The sequence below is a fragment of the Pteropus medius genome, unplaced genomic scaffold (assembly GCF_902729225.1).
Source record: "Pteropus medius unplaced genomic scaffold, Ma_sr-lr_union100, whole genome shotgun sequence".
NCBI lineage: Eukaryota > Metazoa > Chordata > Mammalia > Chiroptera > Pteropodidae > Pteropus > Pteropus medius.
This window is the reverse complement of record NW_024349803.1, coordinates 21,077,896-21,091,066: the sequence shown is the minus strand read 5'-3', so window position 1 is coordinate 21,091,066 and position 13,171 is coordinate 21,077,896. Positions and strand designations below refer to the sequence as shown.

The 13,171-nt window shown below is 60.2% G+C and overlaps 1 protein-coding gene across 3 annotated transcripts in view; it reads right to left on the bottom strand.

The window, feature by feature from the left end:
- The window catches only part of SEMA3F (semaphorin 3F), a 28,483-nt gene that overhangs the window by 13,033 nt on the left and 2,279 nt on the right, over positions 1-13,171 (bottom strand). For 2 of the 3 annotated variants that reach the window (XM_039837817.1, XM_039837819.1), the window contains exon 2: positions 10,784-10,943. In XM_039837817.1, the coding sequence (XP_039693751.1) occupies positions 10,784-10,895 (112 nt within the window). In that variant the 5' untranslated portion in view covers positions 10,896-10,943. Of the gene's footprint in view, positions 1-10,783; positions 10,944-11,591; positions 11,807-13,171 lie in introns of those variants that run through there. The other variant, XM_039837818.1, reaches the window with a different exon arrangement.

Genomic DNA, 13,171 nt, shown 5'->3' with positions numbered 1-13,171 from the left:
GAGACTGTGTGGGGTGTGGGAGGGGTGGGACCAAGGGTCAGGAACCTGAGTCTGACGTGGGCCTCTGATGTGGGCTTCGTGACCTTGGCCAGGACGCTCTGGCTCTCTGAGCCTCATGTTCCTACCTAGATCATCTCTTGGGCCCTGCTAGTACTGACGTTCGAGGCGATCCTGCTCTGACCACAGGGAAATGTTAACAGCTAAGCATCCTTGGGTCCTCCCCACACCCATCCCTCATGGGCCATCTCTGCCTGGGCCGGGAGGAGAGGGCGGGATGGGGTCCCAAGTTCTTTCCCCGTGGAAACTGGCCTCCCAGATGTTACCATCTCTTGGAGGACATCCACCCCCAGTCCCACCCCTGCCTCCCCATCTCCTAGTGCTGGGGTGGGGAGCAGAGAGGGCATTGGGCAGGAAGGGGCTTCCCGATGACTTAGCCCCAATCCTCCCTTCATTCCATCCTGTCTCTACCCTATCGCCAACCCACAGGAGCAGAGCTAACCCCAAATCACCCATCCAAAGCCAGCCTACCACAGGGGAAACAGGTGGGGAGCATGGGAATTTCTCAGGACCCCAGAGTGAATCGGGTGTAGGGCTCCCGCCTTATCGACCCACGGCTGGAGTGCGCATCTCTCACGCCAGACTGTGGGACAGAATTAAAAACATGACAGCCCTGCACCCCCAGCTCCAGGAGAGAGTGGGGCTCACCTCAGGTCACAGAGTGAGGAGTGAGACTGGTGTCCTGGCTTTCCTTCCCACCCTACGACAGGGCAAAGAAAGTGGGGGCCCTTCTTCTTCCAGGAAGCCCGGGGCAGGGCAGGAGGTGGTCAAGTAGCCCTTGCTATCCTGCTCTGACACCTGCGGCGTCAGCAGGACTAGATCCTACCAGCTTCCGGTCCCCACTAAGGAGCAGGGACTTAGGCCAAGGACCGCGGGCCCAAGGGGGCACAGGTGTGTGTATGTGTGGCTGATGTGGACCCAGCCCGGCATGTCTTCAGGCCAGTCTCCACCTCTGCTCCACTTGTCCCAGGCCCAGCTGATAGGAGTGTCACCTCTCCCCCCACCCCCGACGGCAATACTGAGGGAGGGGCTGGGGCACAATGGGTTCTGTAGGTATTGGGACTCAAGTCTGGATAAGCTTTGACCTTGGGGAGGGAGGATGATATGCCTGGGTAATACCTCCTGGGAAAGGCACCCCACCCCCACATCCTCACCCAGGCTGGGCACAGGTTGGGTGGGGTGACATCCGGGAAGGCTTTTCCCGTCATTGGGAAGGAAGGGCCTTTTCTGGCATGAGACACCTCATTTCCGCAGCCGTTTCCAGCCTCTAGCCCTCCCCCATGGCCATTAGACACTCGGGGTCTTGGCCCAGAATGGCCTGGCCAAGGTCCAGAGGCAGGAACATTCTCAGCGTGGAGGGGGCTTAATCCCGGGGTCTCCATTTCCTCTTCCCTGGAAGCAGCTAAAGACGCCTTACTTTACAGGAGACGGTGGGCGCGGGCGGCACCGAGGAGGCGTGTCTGCCGCCCTCGCCCGAAGACCCCGAGTGGGCGGCCTGGGACCCCTGCTGCCCCGTCTCTAGGACACCAGTTCTGCTGCCAGTGAGGAAGGGGATGCTGCAAAAAGGGGGCTCTTGGAGCAGAGGTGGGTGCCCGCCCCCTCAGTTACAGCTCCACAAAGCGGCAGGCCCTGACTGACAGGTCACTTCTCCTAGCTGTGCTAGGGTACTGGGGGGTGATGGACAGGTCCCTGCAGCCCAGCCCTGACCTCTGACCTCATGTGGGCTGGTGGAGCCCTAATCCCTGAGCTGAAGAGAAATGAGGTTGGGCGCCAGGGGCAGGGGTGCTGGCCAGGGTCTTTGTCAGTCCTTCTGCGGAGGGACGCTGAGGTGGACAAGGAGATGGTGGCAGTGGCAACAGCAGCAGCATCCTACTGGATACCCCCACGGCCTCTAGGGAAAGGTGTCCCCCAGCCCCTTTCTCACTCCTCCAAAGCTGCGAGGGGCCCCAGAGGAAGGCCCAGGGGCTGGGCTGGCCCCCTGGCTCCCAGCCTAATCCTCTTTTAATGAGCGGCCAGCCGGAAGGTCTCGGCCCCTGGCCACAGCCCTGCAACCCTGGGAGCCCCAGCCAGGCTGGGCTGGGGGCAGGGCAGCCCCAAGGCCTTGGCACGAACCTTTCCCCCTGCTCAGCACACCCACCTCACTCACACCCCGAGGCCAGACTCCAACACTAGCCAGGCCGACCCAGGGCCCCAGCATAGGGTGACACCTGCCTTGTGTTCTCAGGCACCCCCTCTTGGACGTTTCCCATTTGTTCAGGTCCAGGTCCCACATGGGGCTGGGCAGGGGAGGCTGTCACTGCCGACCCAGGGGCTGGCTCTGCCAGTTCTTTTTCCCCTTCAAGATGTTCTGATGGAAAGCCCTAGAAGCCAGATCCAGGGTTTTGTCTTAGGCTTAAGCTGCCTCCTCCCGAGGGGATAGGCTCCAGGTTTCCCTGGCCCCAAGCTCCTCCATATCTGTCCTCTTCAATCCCATACCTGGGCCAGGCTCCCCAGATTGGAGACCCAGAGGCCTCCCCAGGAGCCATCCACACTCGCCCCCCTTCCCCCCAGGCAGGTGAGCAAGGTCATGCCAACAAAACCAATTACAGCCGCTCTCACCCAATTAGCAACTAATTATGGTCTCTTAGTCCATTCAACATAATTAACATGTAAATGACTCGGCATGTTTATATTCAATAACTGCTCTGATTGAATTTAATTTAAATGTCTGAACTGGGGACCCAGTTACCGTATTTCACCACCTAGAGCTGCCACTTCCTGGGAATGTTCCTTCCTCCTGAGGGATCTCTCCTGGGTGGAGGAGCCGGTGCCTGGACCACTGGCCCAGCCCTGGTGAGGGTGGAGATGGGCACAGCCCCTGCACCCCTTACAGGCCTAGCCCAGGAGTGTGGAGAGGCGGTGAGTTGCAAGAGCCCCCAGTGGAACCTTCAAGATGGGAAACCCTCTGGAATGACGGGCCCCTTCTTCAGGACTGCTGTAAACATCCCAGCTGTTGAGTAAACAGCACGCTGGACAGGAGTGGAAGCCAGAGGAGCCACCCAGCTGGGCTAAAGCTCCGCTGAGGGGGCGGTGGGGCTGGGGCTGGGGCTGGGGCTGGGGCTGGGGCTGGGGCTGGGGCCCGCAGGCCCAGGCCCACTGTTCCCACGACCGTTCCGCCCCAGCGCCCACCTGCTCCGCCCAGGAGAGGACAGGCTAGGGGGAAAGCTCATCATAGACCCAGGAAAAGCCAGAAGGCAAAGGGCAGCAAGGTCACTCCCTGGCACACAGGCCAGCCAGAACCAGCAGGATGTTAGTGACTTTCAACCATTTCGTCCTAGTAGGTAGGGGGCTGTCCAGCCTGGGTGCCTCCACTGATCCCTGCCCATCTCCCAAGCCCCATGGTGCCCGATAGGTGCATGTCTGGGCTGGTGGCTCAGGGGGCCAAGAGACTCTGCATGGATTCTAACGGTGTGCATGGCTAATTATAAGAACACCTTTGGGCATTCACTGGTCAGGCTGAATTCAGAGCTCTAGCTTGGCTTGGAGAGCACACAGTGTGGTTGAGAGCCAGCCTAGAGGGGCATGGCGGCCCTGTGTACGGGTTGGGACGGGGTGGCCTGGGCCAAGCTAGTGGCTCACATACCCCAGAATGTGCCCCGAGTGTGATGAGGGTGGGGAGGGGGGTTGGTCCTGAGGGGGAGGGCTGCACTGACCCATTTCTCAGGTGGGGACAGGGAAACAGCCATCGGCCATCGGTGCCTCCAGTTCCACGGGGCCTGGGGGCCACCCCTCCTCCCACATTCCAGACCTGGCCGGAAACCCCTCATTCCTTCCTCCGCCTCCTCCTCCTCCTCCCTGTGACTGCAAAAGACAACAAACTCTGCATGGCTCATTTACTCCGATAAATCAACCAGACAGACAGGCTAGGATGGGACCATCGGGCTCTGGGGTGTCACGACCCTCCCTCTGCCTGGGCCCAGCCTTCCTCTCTGCTGCCCCACGGCAGCCCCTTCACATCACCCACCCAAAGATTCCTAGGATATCCCAGACCGTCTTAACCCCCTCCCCAACATCTGAATGGGGAAACTGAGGCACCACGCAGCCCTGGGGGATGCAGTGAGGCAGTGAGGCTGAGTCGACAGCCTGGGAAGGAAGGCAGCAAGCCCTTCACACAGGCCTGGCTGGGACGGGAAAGGGCTGACTAAAATGACAGTTTCGGCAGCTCTGGGCAGAGGTCCCCTGGAGTGCCACCCACTCGACCTCAGGTGATACAGGAACCCACGAGGCCCCCACATTCTAGCCACTAGTCTGCCAGCGACAGTGTATGACCCACAGGAACCATGCTGGCTGACCGGCAGGGATGCAGGCGATGGACTCTGGCCCGGGAGGGAAATGAGGGCATCAGCACCGAGTGCTGAGTGGGAAGAAACAAGGCTCTTGGCTGGGCGCAGAGACCTCAGAGGAAAGAGCATGTCCGGGTAGGAAGCCAAGGAGGGGTCAGGGTGGTGATGGGAGGGGTGGGGGAGGGGAGGAAGGAAGGAAGAAGAGTGGGGGAAGGGGGGTCTGGAGCTGGGGCCTCACGCCCCAAAGGCTTCTTGGTCCCCAGAGGGGCCTGTGATTTGGGGCTGTCCCTGCCTGTGGAGAGGTAGCAAACAGCCGGCACTTGCAGGGCAGCCCCACTGCGAACGCCACAAGTCAGCCTAGCTAAGGCCTCCCTCCCCCCACAGCTGGCCTCCCGTGTCCTCCACAGCCACCACCCAGGCCCCGTTCTTTGCTGGGTCAAGATGAGTGGTCAGGGTCTGGAGCCCAGGGGGCCTCCGCCCTCTCCCTGGGGCTGCTCAGCCGCCTTGGGGATGGGGGGTGGTGGCTGCAGGCCTGCCAAGCTCAGGCGCCCACGTGAGCTGGGCTTGGGATTCAGACCAGAACCTTCTGGCATCCAGGCCTCTGGCAAAGGCCCCCTTGCTATTTCTAAGAAAAATGCAGCAGGAATCCTCTCTGCTTCTCCAAAGCGCCAAGGGCCCCCTTGAGGCAGGGCTCAGATTCCCAGGACACACCGGGCCGGCCCGGGCCAGGCCAGGCCAGTATGCTCTCAGCCCAGTGTGCAGATGCCCTAGTGAGCAGCCCAGGTCTGGTCACCCCAGCACAAGCTGCAGGAACCAGAACAGTGTTCTGGGGGTGGGGGGTGGTCACTGCAGCTGATCGTGGGGAGCAACCCCTCCAAGGCATCCCCTCCCCAAACGCATCTCTGTCATAGGATTTTCCCCGTAATGTGTACGTGGTACCTCTGCTGGGATTACAAAGAGCTTAAAAAATCACAAAGAGAGAGTGCAAGCCACATCCTGGCACCAAGAACAAGACTCTACCTAGCACTCTGCCCTTGCCCCGGGTGCTAGGGTGCTGCGCCACACACGCCCTGCCTCTGCTCCTGCTCTTCCTCCCCCAGTCTCCCTTCTCCTGTTTGAGATGGCGCCTCCTCCACGAAGCCTACCTGGTTGCCCACAGTAGCCATTCTCCTCCTCTGGACTCCGCTCCACCCACAGGACTCAGGGCCCCTGCTGCAGTCCGTTCCAAACACCGTCCTCCTCCCCAGAGGTTAGAAACCCAGAGGGAGGGGTGAGGCAGGGTAGGGCTCCTCAGGCATCGCCCCCACCTGTCTGCCATCCTCAGAGGAGCTCCTAGTTACTGAGACTTCTTCGCCATGGCCATGGCTGTACTCCCAAAGCCAACCCTCCTGTCAACGCGACGAGGTTGGTCCCATTCGCATCCCCATTTCACAGACGAGGGAGTAGGCACACAGAGGGATTTCGCTCCTCAAGGTCTACCCCACGGCCAGGATGCAAGCCTGAGCCCTCAGGGCCCTTGGAATGCCCAGGGCCCCTCAAGGTCACACGGCCGAGGATAGAATGGGGTTTGTCTGCCTTCAGGGCCAGTTCTTTCAACCACCATCACCACCACCTCTGCGTTCCACTAAATTTCAGTGCCCCACTTCCTGCGCTAGGGGAGGAGCTGGAGGTCTCCCAGAAGTCAGAAACCAGGTGCCCTTGGCTCTGAAGGCACCCCGCCCCCACCTCTGGAGGGGTCATAGGGTTGGGGGCACACACACACACAGGTGCAGACAGCCAGGAGCCCACTCTGAGGCTGCTGCCTCCCAAGCCGCAGGGTGAAAGATGCTTTTATGGGCTGGGATGCGATTTTTATCTTGGCGGTTTCTCTTTAAATTCTTTACGATTACGAAGCAGCGGGGGCTGCCAAGGAACATGATTTACTCCTTGAGCATGCACCAGCTCCTCACTCGGTGCCAAAGGAAGCTGGAGCCAGGGAGGGAGGGGTGGGCATTGTGCCAGGGAACCAGAAACAAGGCCTGTGCTGCTGAGGCCCGGCCAGTGGCGGTCCCATCCCGAGCTTGGCTGGACCAGGAAGGACCACGGCTAAAGGCCCCAGCCCCCCGGCCTGGCTGACTTGGACTGGGCCTCATGCAGGTTGTCTGCAAGCACAAGGACCTGTCTCTACTCTCTCCGAGGGCCATTTCTGGACAGCTGAGGAGCCAGCAGCCAGCCCACAGGACTTCCCAACTCCCAAAGTGGACGCTTCCAAGTGGCCTCTCAGGAGTGAGGCAGCTCCCATTTCCAGGAAAACTGATCCCAAATGCAGAGATCTGGGCTCAAGTTCACACGTCGGGTCTTCCTTCCTCCCTCCTCCTGGCTCATCCTGGAATACAGACCCATCCCGGTTCACAGCTCCAAATCCCCCTAAAACTGTCTGAGCAACCTGAGCAACCTGACCACGGCCCAGCTCCCTGGTGCCACCCTGTCTTTGAAACTCTAGGGGGCTCCTCACCTCCTCCCTTGCAGTCTTAAGATCCAAGCCTGTTTGGCTGGCCAGAGAGCCCCTGGGGGGCAAGGGAGGATTGTGTAGCTCCTCAGCCCCACCCCCAGGCCTGTGCAGTCAGGCCTGGGGGGTGGGGCCAAGCTTCATCAAGGCTTGCACAACCCCCTACTCCCAACCCCACCCACTGTGACCCCTCCTAACCCCCAAATCTCACCATTTCTTAACAAGGAAACCTGAAGACTGGCTCTCTGAAGCTGCGTGCAAATGATGTAGGTGGTGGCACTGCCATTAGCCCCCCAGGCTCAGAGGCAGAGGCTCAGGTGGGACTGGGAAGCACCCACCCACTCCCCCTCCAGCTGCAGAACATCCTTCTCCACCAAGCAAGCCAGTTACGCGCAAGTCACAGACGGTCAGTCCCCAGGACTGCTCTGGACACAGAAGCCCTTTCCTCTCCAGGACGCTGGTTTTCCTTCTCTGAAGGGAGGGAGCTCCCTTGGGGCATGAGAAGCTGCCAGTGCAACCCCAGCCTTTGCGTTGGGAAATGAGGCTGGAAAGACTAAAGCCAGCACTGCGGGATCCTGGAACTCTGTCCCTAGCTCATGGGACGCGGCTGTGTCTGCATGCCCCATCCTACCCTCCACTCTCAGACCTGGGACAGCCTCAGACATCATGCAGAGCCAGGCTCCATCTTAGTCTTGCTCCTAAGTGACTTGGAGACAACCCGGGGATTACATGGGGAACAGGAAAGGCCATTCAGGGCAGGAAAACCAGGGAGGCCCTTTCTCAGGCCTTGGAGGGACAACCACTTGTAATCGCCAGGGACACCGACTGTTATTCCTATTATTCGCATCTTTCCTGACCTCCTTTGGCAAGATGACCTTCTGCTCCATCTCCGTACTCCTGCCTCAGTGTCCTCAGTAGCCCAGCCCCCTCATGTCATCACGAGACCCCTTTTCCGCACCAAATACCTCTTGGCCAAAGCCAGCCGGGCGGCAGGGGCGTATCGTGGGTGGCTTCCTGGGAAAAAGTAAACATTCCCCAAGCTGAACAAAGGACTGGCAGGGCACTCGGCAGAGGTGGTGCCCTCTGGGACAGGGGGAGTGTTTTTCGCCAGACTTGGCCGGTGACTCTGGGGTTAAGGAGACTCCAGGCCCAAACAAGGAGGGGTGGAGGAGAGAGGGTCCTGGCGTCCAGGCTCTCTAGTCCCAAGCATCCACAAGCTCTCAATGAATATAATACCTCGCCTGCTCCTGGCCATCTTCCCCACTTGACCCCTCACTTCTGCCTGACCTTGGCTGTACTGCTGTGGAAGCTTAGGAGGCGGGCCACAGGATCCCCTCATTCTGACGGAGCCCCGAGTCTCTTCTCTCTTACACTCTCAGGCCTTGCTGGGGTGCCCAGGCGGATGGGCAGGCAGCAAGCCCGAGTCTAGCCCGGTTCCTGCCTTTGTTCCTTTATGTGCCCTGGGCAGTACGGGCATTCATGCCAGCACCTCCGGCTTGGAAGTTCTGGTCCAACCGGGCTGGAACTAGCACACGCAGCAGGATGCAGGCAGGGGAGGGGATGAGCTTAGACTGAGTCCCTGAGGCCTAGAATACCAGCTGCTATATCCATCCAAGGCACAGATGGAGAAACTGAGGCATGGAGCCAGAGTGACCACCAATGCTTGAGAGCAACCCTCTCTGTGCCCGTCTTGCGTACCCTGAAGAAGACCCCCCACCCCTTTCCCAGTCCCTGACCTGGCTGTGGGATCCCAGCTTCCGCAGGCCTGGGTCTCCGTTCTCACCTCACAAACACCTGGTGAAGGTTTACTCCTCACCGAGGGCCACCTCGTGTACACGACCTGGCCGAGGCCACCCAGCACAGGGCCTGGTGCACAGTAAGTGCTGGGCTCCCAGGTGGCACTGATTAACTGGGTGTCCCATCGTCTTTCAGCCAGTTTGACATTAAGTACCCGATATTGTTCATTGCAGAGTCCCCAGTACTCAGCACAGGGCCTGGTGCATAGTAGGTGCTCAAGTATCTGCTAAACTAAGTGACGTCTAAGCATAAAACTAAGACACGAGGTCAAATGGGGAACAAGAAAGGCCATTCGGGGCAGGAAAGCCTGCACATGCATGCAAAGGCACAGAGGCCCCGGGATGGGGTGGCCCAAGGTATCTCTCGGCCCCACCCTGGGATGCCAGGGCAGTCAGCACAGCCACAGGCTGCCTGCCAGGAGTTGGGCTTTTAGTCACCGCGGGTGTCAGCTTCAGAGCTAATTGAGAGGGAATCGACCTGACTGATGTGGGCGTCAGGCGTCGAGGAGGCCAGGACACCAGGGTTCTATTTCTGGCCTCGCCTCTGCCTCCTGCCTGACCTTGGCCCTACCCTTGCCTGAGCCTCGGTTTCTCTCTCTGGAAAACTGGAACAGAAGCCTTTGCTCCTGGAGGTCCGAGAAGGTTTAAAAGGAGCATACAGAGGACCTCTCTGTGTCTTGTGCCACTGCTTCCTCTCATGGGTCTCCAGGGTGGTGACAAAAATAACATCCAGAGTGGATGTCTGGGCTCCAGGGTCCCAGGGCCATGGAGACTAAGCCCCACCTTCCTATGGGGGGAGAGGATGCTCTACTCCCCCCGCCTGCACCCCAGGCTGGGAAGTGGGTAAGAGGGGGGATCAAGCCCTTCAAGATTTGTTAATCTGCTGAGAAACTCTGCCAGCGAAGGGCGGGGGTATCAGACGGATAAATATTCCATGTTCCAGGCCTAAGAGAGGGGGGCTGCCTTTACAAACCGGATGGACTCACTCTTCTGCCCACTTCTCAGGCCCCGAACAAGACTCCTTCTCGGCACATCCTTAGAAATTCAAGCCCCACGCCCCCATCAAGTTGCAGGGGCGGGATGAGGCCAGGGGAACATGGGAACTTGGTGAGGTGGGGGCTGGGCCTTGGCCAAGCCTGAGGAAGGAAAGAGGTCAGCCCAGCCTTTCACCCCAATATGTGTGCCCGGAAACCTAGCCAGCCAGGGCTGAGTCGGCCCCACCCAGGGCAAGCAGATGAACGAAGTGACCTCGGGCTACAAGAGGGCAAAGGCTGAGAACCCAGCAGTGACCCCAGGCCCCCCAGGTCCCAGCGTGACCACTGCCCCTTACCCTGGGCTGAGGGCAGACCCTTTGGATCACACACACCTTTGAGGAGTGGCTAGTGAGTGCGCCACCTGGACAGCTAGGTATGTGTTCCATGCGCCCAGGAGGTTAGCTGCTAAGGTGATAGAGCTCGGGGACCAGCCTCTCACTCTGCAGACCCTAACCTGTCGTTAAAACCTTTCAGGGACTTCCAAGGCCAAGTGCTCGCTGGGGAGCTCAGGCTTGTCCCACAGCGTGTGCTCTCCCAGAACTCACCAGGCGGCCTACCCTCCAGGCACAGCAGCCTCCCCAGGTCCTGGGAACCTCTCCCACCCAGAGACCCCCAGCAGGTTCTGCAAGTACCCACGCCCCCGTGGAGCAGGTCCTGCTCCTCCAGCTTCCTGAGGCCTCAGTGTCTGCAGGATGGTCTGACCCTCCACCCCGGGGACCGCCCAGGGCAAGACCAGAAGCAGAGCAGCAGTAAGGAAGGGCTTCTGCAAATGCGAGTCTGAAAGGAGAAGCAGTTCAGTCCCATCCTCTCGATTTTCACACAGAGGGAGATGCTCCGCAGACCCGAGGCCACCCAGCTGAGACCTCTCCTCTGAGTCTAGAAGGGGTCCAGACTCAGGGCCCTTCTCCGAAATGTCTGAGTGGCCCAGTCTCCAGCCTTCCCAGCAGGTCACCACCTCCCCTGCACCCACCATGTACACACCCAGGGGGGCCTTTTTGGCCCTGACCTCTCCTCTCCCTCTTGTACAACGGGGCCAAGTGCTGCGCACAGGGGATGACGCTGGGGAACAGCAAGGTGGCCTCTTACCTTTGAAGGAGAGCCGGAGCCGGGGCGTGGCCAGGAGGTGGTCCTGGGTGGGCGTGGCTGGCCAGGCCCCAGTCAGTAGGGAAGCCCAGAGGAGGAGACCAGCGATAGGCATTGTGGGAGGGGCCTAGGGCCCAGGAAGCAGGCTCTGCTGTCTGGACACCTGGACAGGGGGAACCAAGATTGGAATGTGTGAGACAGATAGGGGAGTCCCGCCCTACCCACATTATTTCCCTTGTGTAATTCTGCCGGAGGTACCTCAGTTTCCCTAGCTGAACAAAGAGGGTGATGGGTGTCTCCCTGCTCACACCCTCAGCCTGGGGCCACGAATGCCCCAGTGTGCAATCCTCACATACTTTCTCGTCCCTGCCTTTGTCTGGGGAGGTGTAACCAATAGGCCCGAAGACCAAGCAACCAGGTGCAGCCTGGGGTCAGCAGAGCCAACAGGGAACACTGGAGACTCACCGCCCCCAACCTTCGGCCCCCAGCATCCTGAATTCCATTCACAGAGCCCAGCTCGAGCGGGGGATCCTACAGCCCTCTCCATTCCCAACAGGCTCTCTTCCTTGCATCCACCCCAACCAAATGGACTGCCTCTTCCCTCTCACACCTCAAGGAATGGGGGAAAGGGGTGAGTCTAGCCCCGCCTGCTCCAGCAAAACCTCTCCTCCCAGTACAGGGCAATCTGGATCTGATTATTGGGGTGGGGCGCACGGGAGAGAGCGGAGGATGAATGAGACACACGTAGATAGAGCCTAAAGTGAAAGAGGCGGCAGCCAGAAAAGGAGAGGCAAAGGATGGCGGAGTCTACATTTACTGAGATCACAGCAGGAGGGATCCAGGTCAGATACGGGGAAGGACTTCCTGCCAGGAAAAGTTCCGGCTCTGCCTCTAGAGGGTAAAGAAGGGGGGTAAGATGGCCGGCGGGGGCCTGCGTGGGTCTGCAGTCTCCCCTGCAGAACGCCCACACCCCCGGCGGGTCCAAGTTTCGATACTGTTTTTCAAATATTGTCTCCCCAGGCAGGCTGGCTGTTGGGTAAACGCATCCCAGCAGCAGTTGTCGCAACATATTGCTCCCTCCCGGCAAAAGCCAGCGCCAACTCCCAACACCCCCACCCAGATGCACTGGCGGTGGGGGCACCGAGAATGACGACGGGAGCCCCGTCCCCCCCGGATCTGCCCTGCCCTAGCTACTCACTCCCTTCTCCCATGGGAGGCAGGACCCCAGGCCAATTCTAGGACCCTGGGGCAGGGCGAGGGGTACTATGCCTGTGAGTGCCCTGCACCGGCTGACGGGTGCTGGGGCGAGGCCCAAACTCCACATCTGACTGTCAGGCCCTGCTTGACAGACCCCGGGGCCCTCCCCAGACCCATCTTCCCAGAACCCTTGCCTTTTCTGCCAGGGCAAGCCGCTCATGGCTCCTCGGGCAGGAAGCGCAGCTTCGGCCCCCTCGCCCATTCCCCACGTGGTGCCCCCTCTGTGGGAACACCCTCTCCTGAGTGCCTGACACACCTCTCATCACAGATGCTCCCTTCTGGGGAGGCTGGCTGGGGGAGGGGAGGATCAGAACCAGCCCCTCCCCCTGTCTGCTGGGGCACCAAGCTGGTGCTGACTGAATGGCAGGTTCTGTTGAGGGGGGCGGGTGGGAGAAAGGGCCGTGCAGCCACCATCACCCTCGGGGTACACCTGGGAGGCCCCCACTAACAGTTGCGGATGCACACGCACGTCTGCATGCCCGCACACGTCCTCACAGGCATGTGTTTGCTCAAGAACTTGACCTGCTAGTGGGGTGGGGCCCGAGGAAGCTGGGAGATGCTGTCCTGGCCTAGGGAGAGCAAGATGCAGTCTGGGTCCCTCAGAGAGCTTTGATCCTACGTATCAGGGGGCTCAGGTTGACTCGCTTCCCCCCTCCCCGTGACCCCGTTTCTCCTGCATCCATTTTCACGGTGACAAGGTCAGGGTCACCAAGGACAGTGTTGGAGTCCTCCAGGGTGCTCTGGCAGGTGGAGGGCCTTACCCTAATGGGCCCCTGCAGAGACCTCCAACAATGCTCCGGCCCTTTAAAGGTGCGAATGAGGAACGTTCAAGTCTGTTGGAGCCTCAGGCCCCAGTCCAAGCCCCCTCTTCCGCAGCCTGGGGGATGGAGGAGAGGAGAGGAGGAGGACAGAGGGAGGGCAGGGGAGGAAATTTCTGTACTTGCTCCCCCACTGCAAGCCCCCAGATGCATCCACTCAGCCCCGGCCTCGGAGAAGTCCCCAGTCGGCGAGCCCAGGTGGGTGGACAGAGAAGGAACGGCCACCGCCACCTGGGAGCCCACCAGGAGGAGAGCAGAGAAGGAAGGAAAGAAGGCTGGTGGGAGGGAGCAAGGGAGGGAGGCAGGCGGGAGGGAG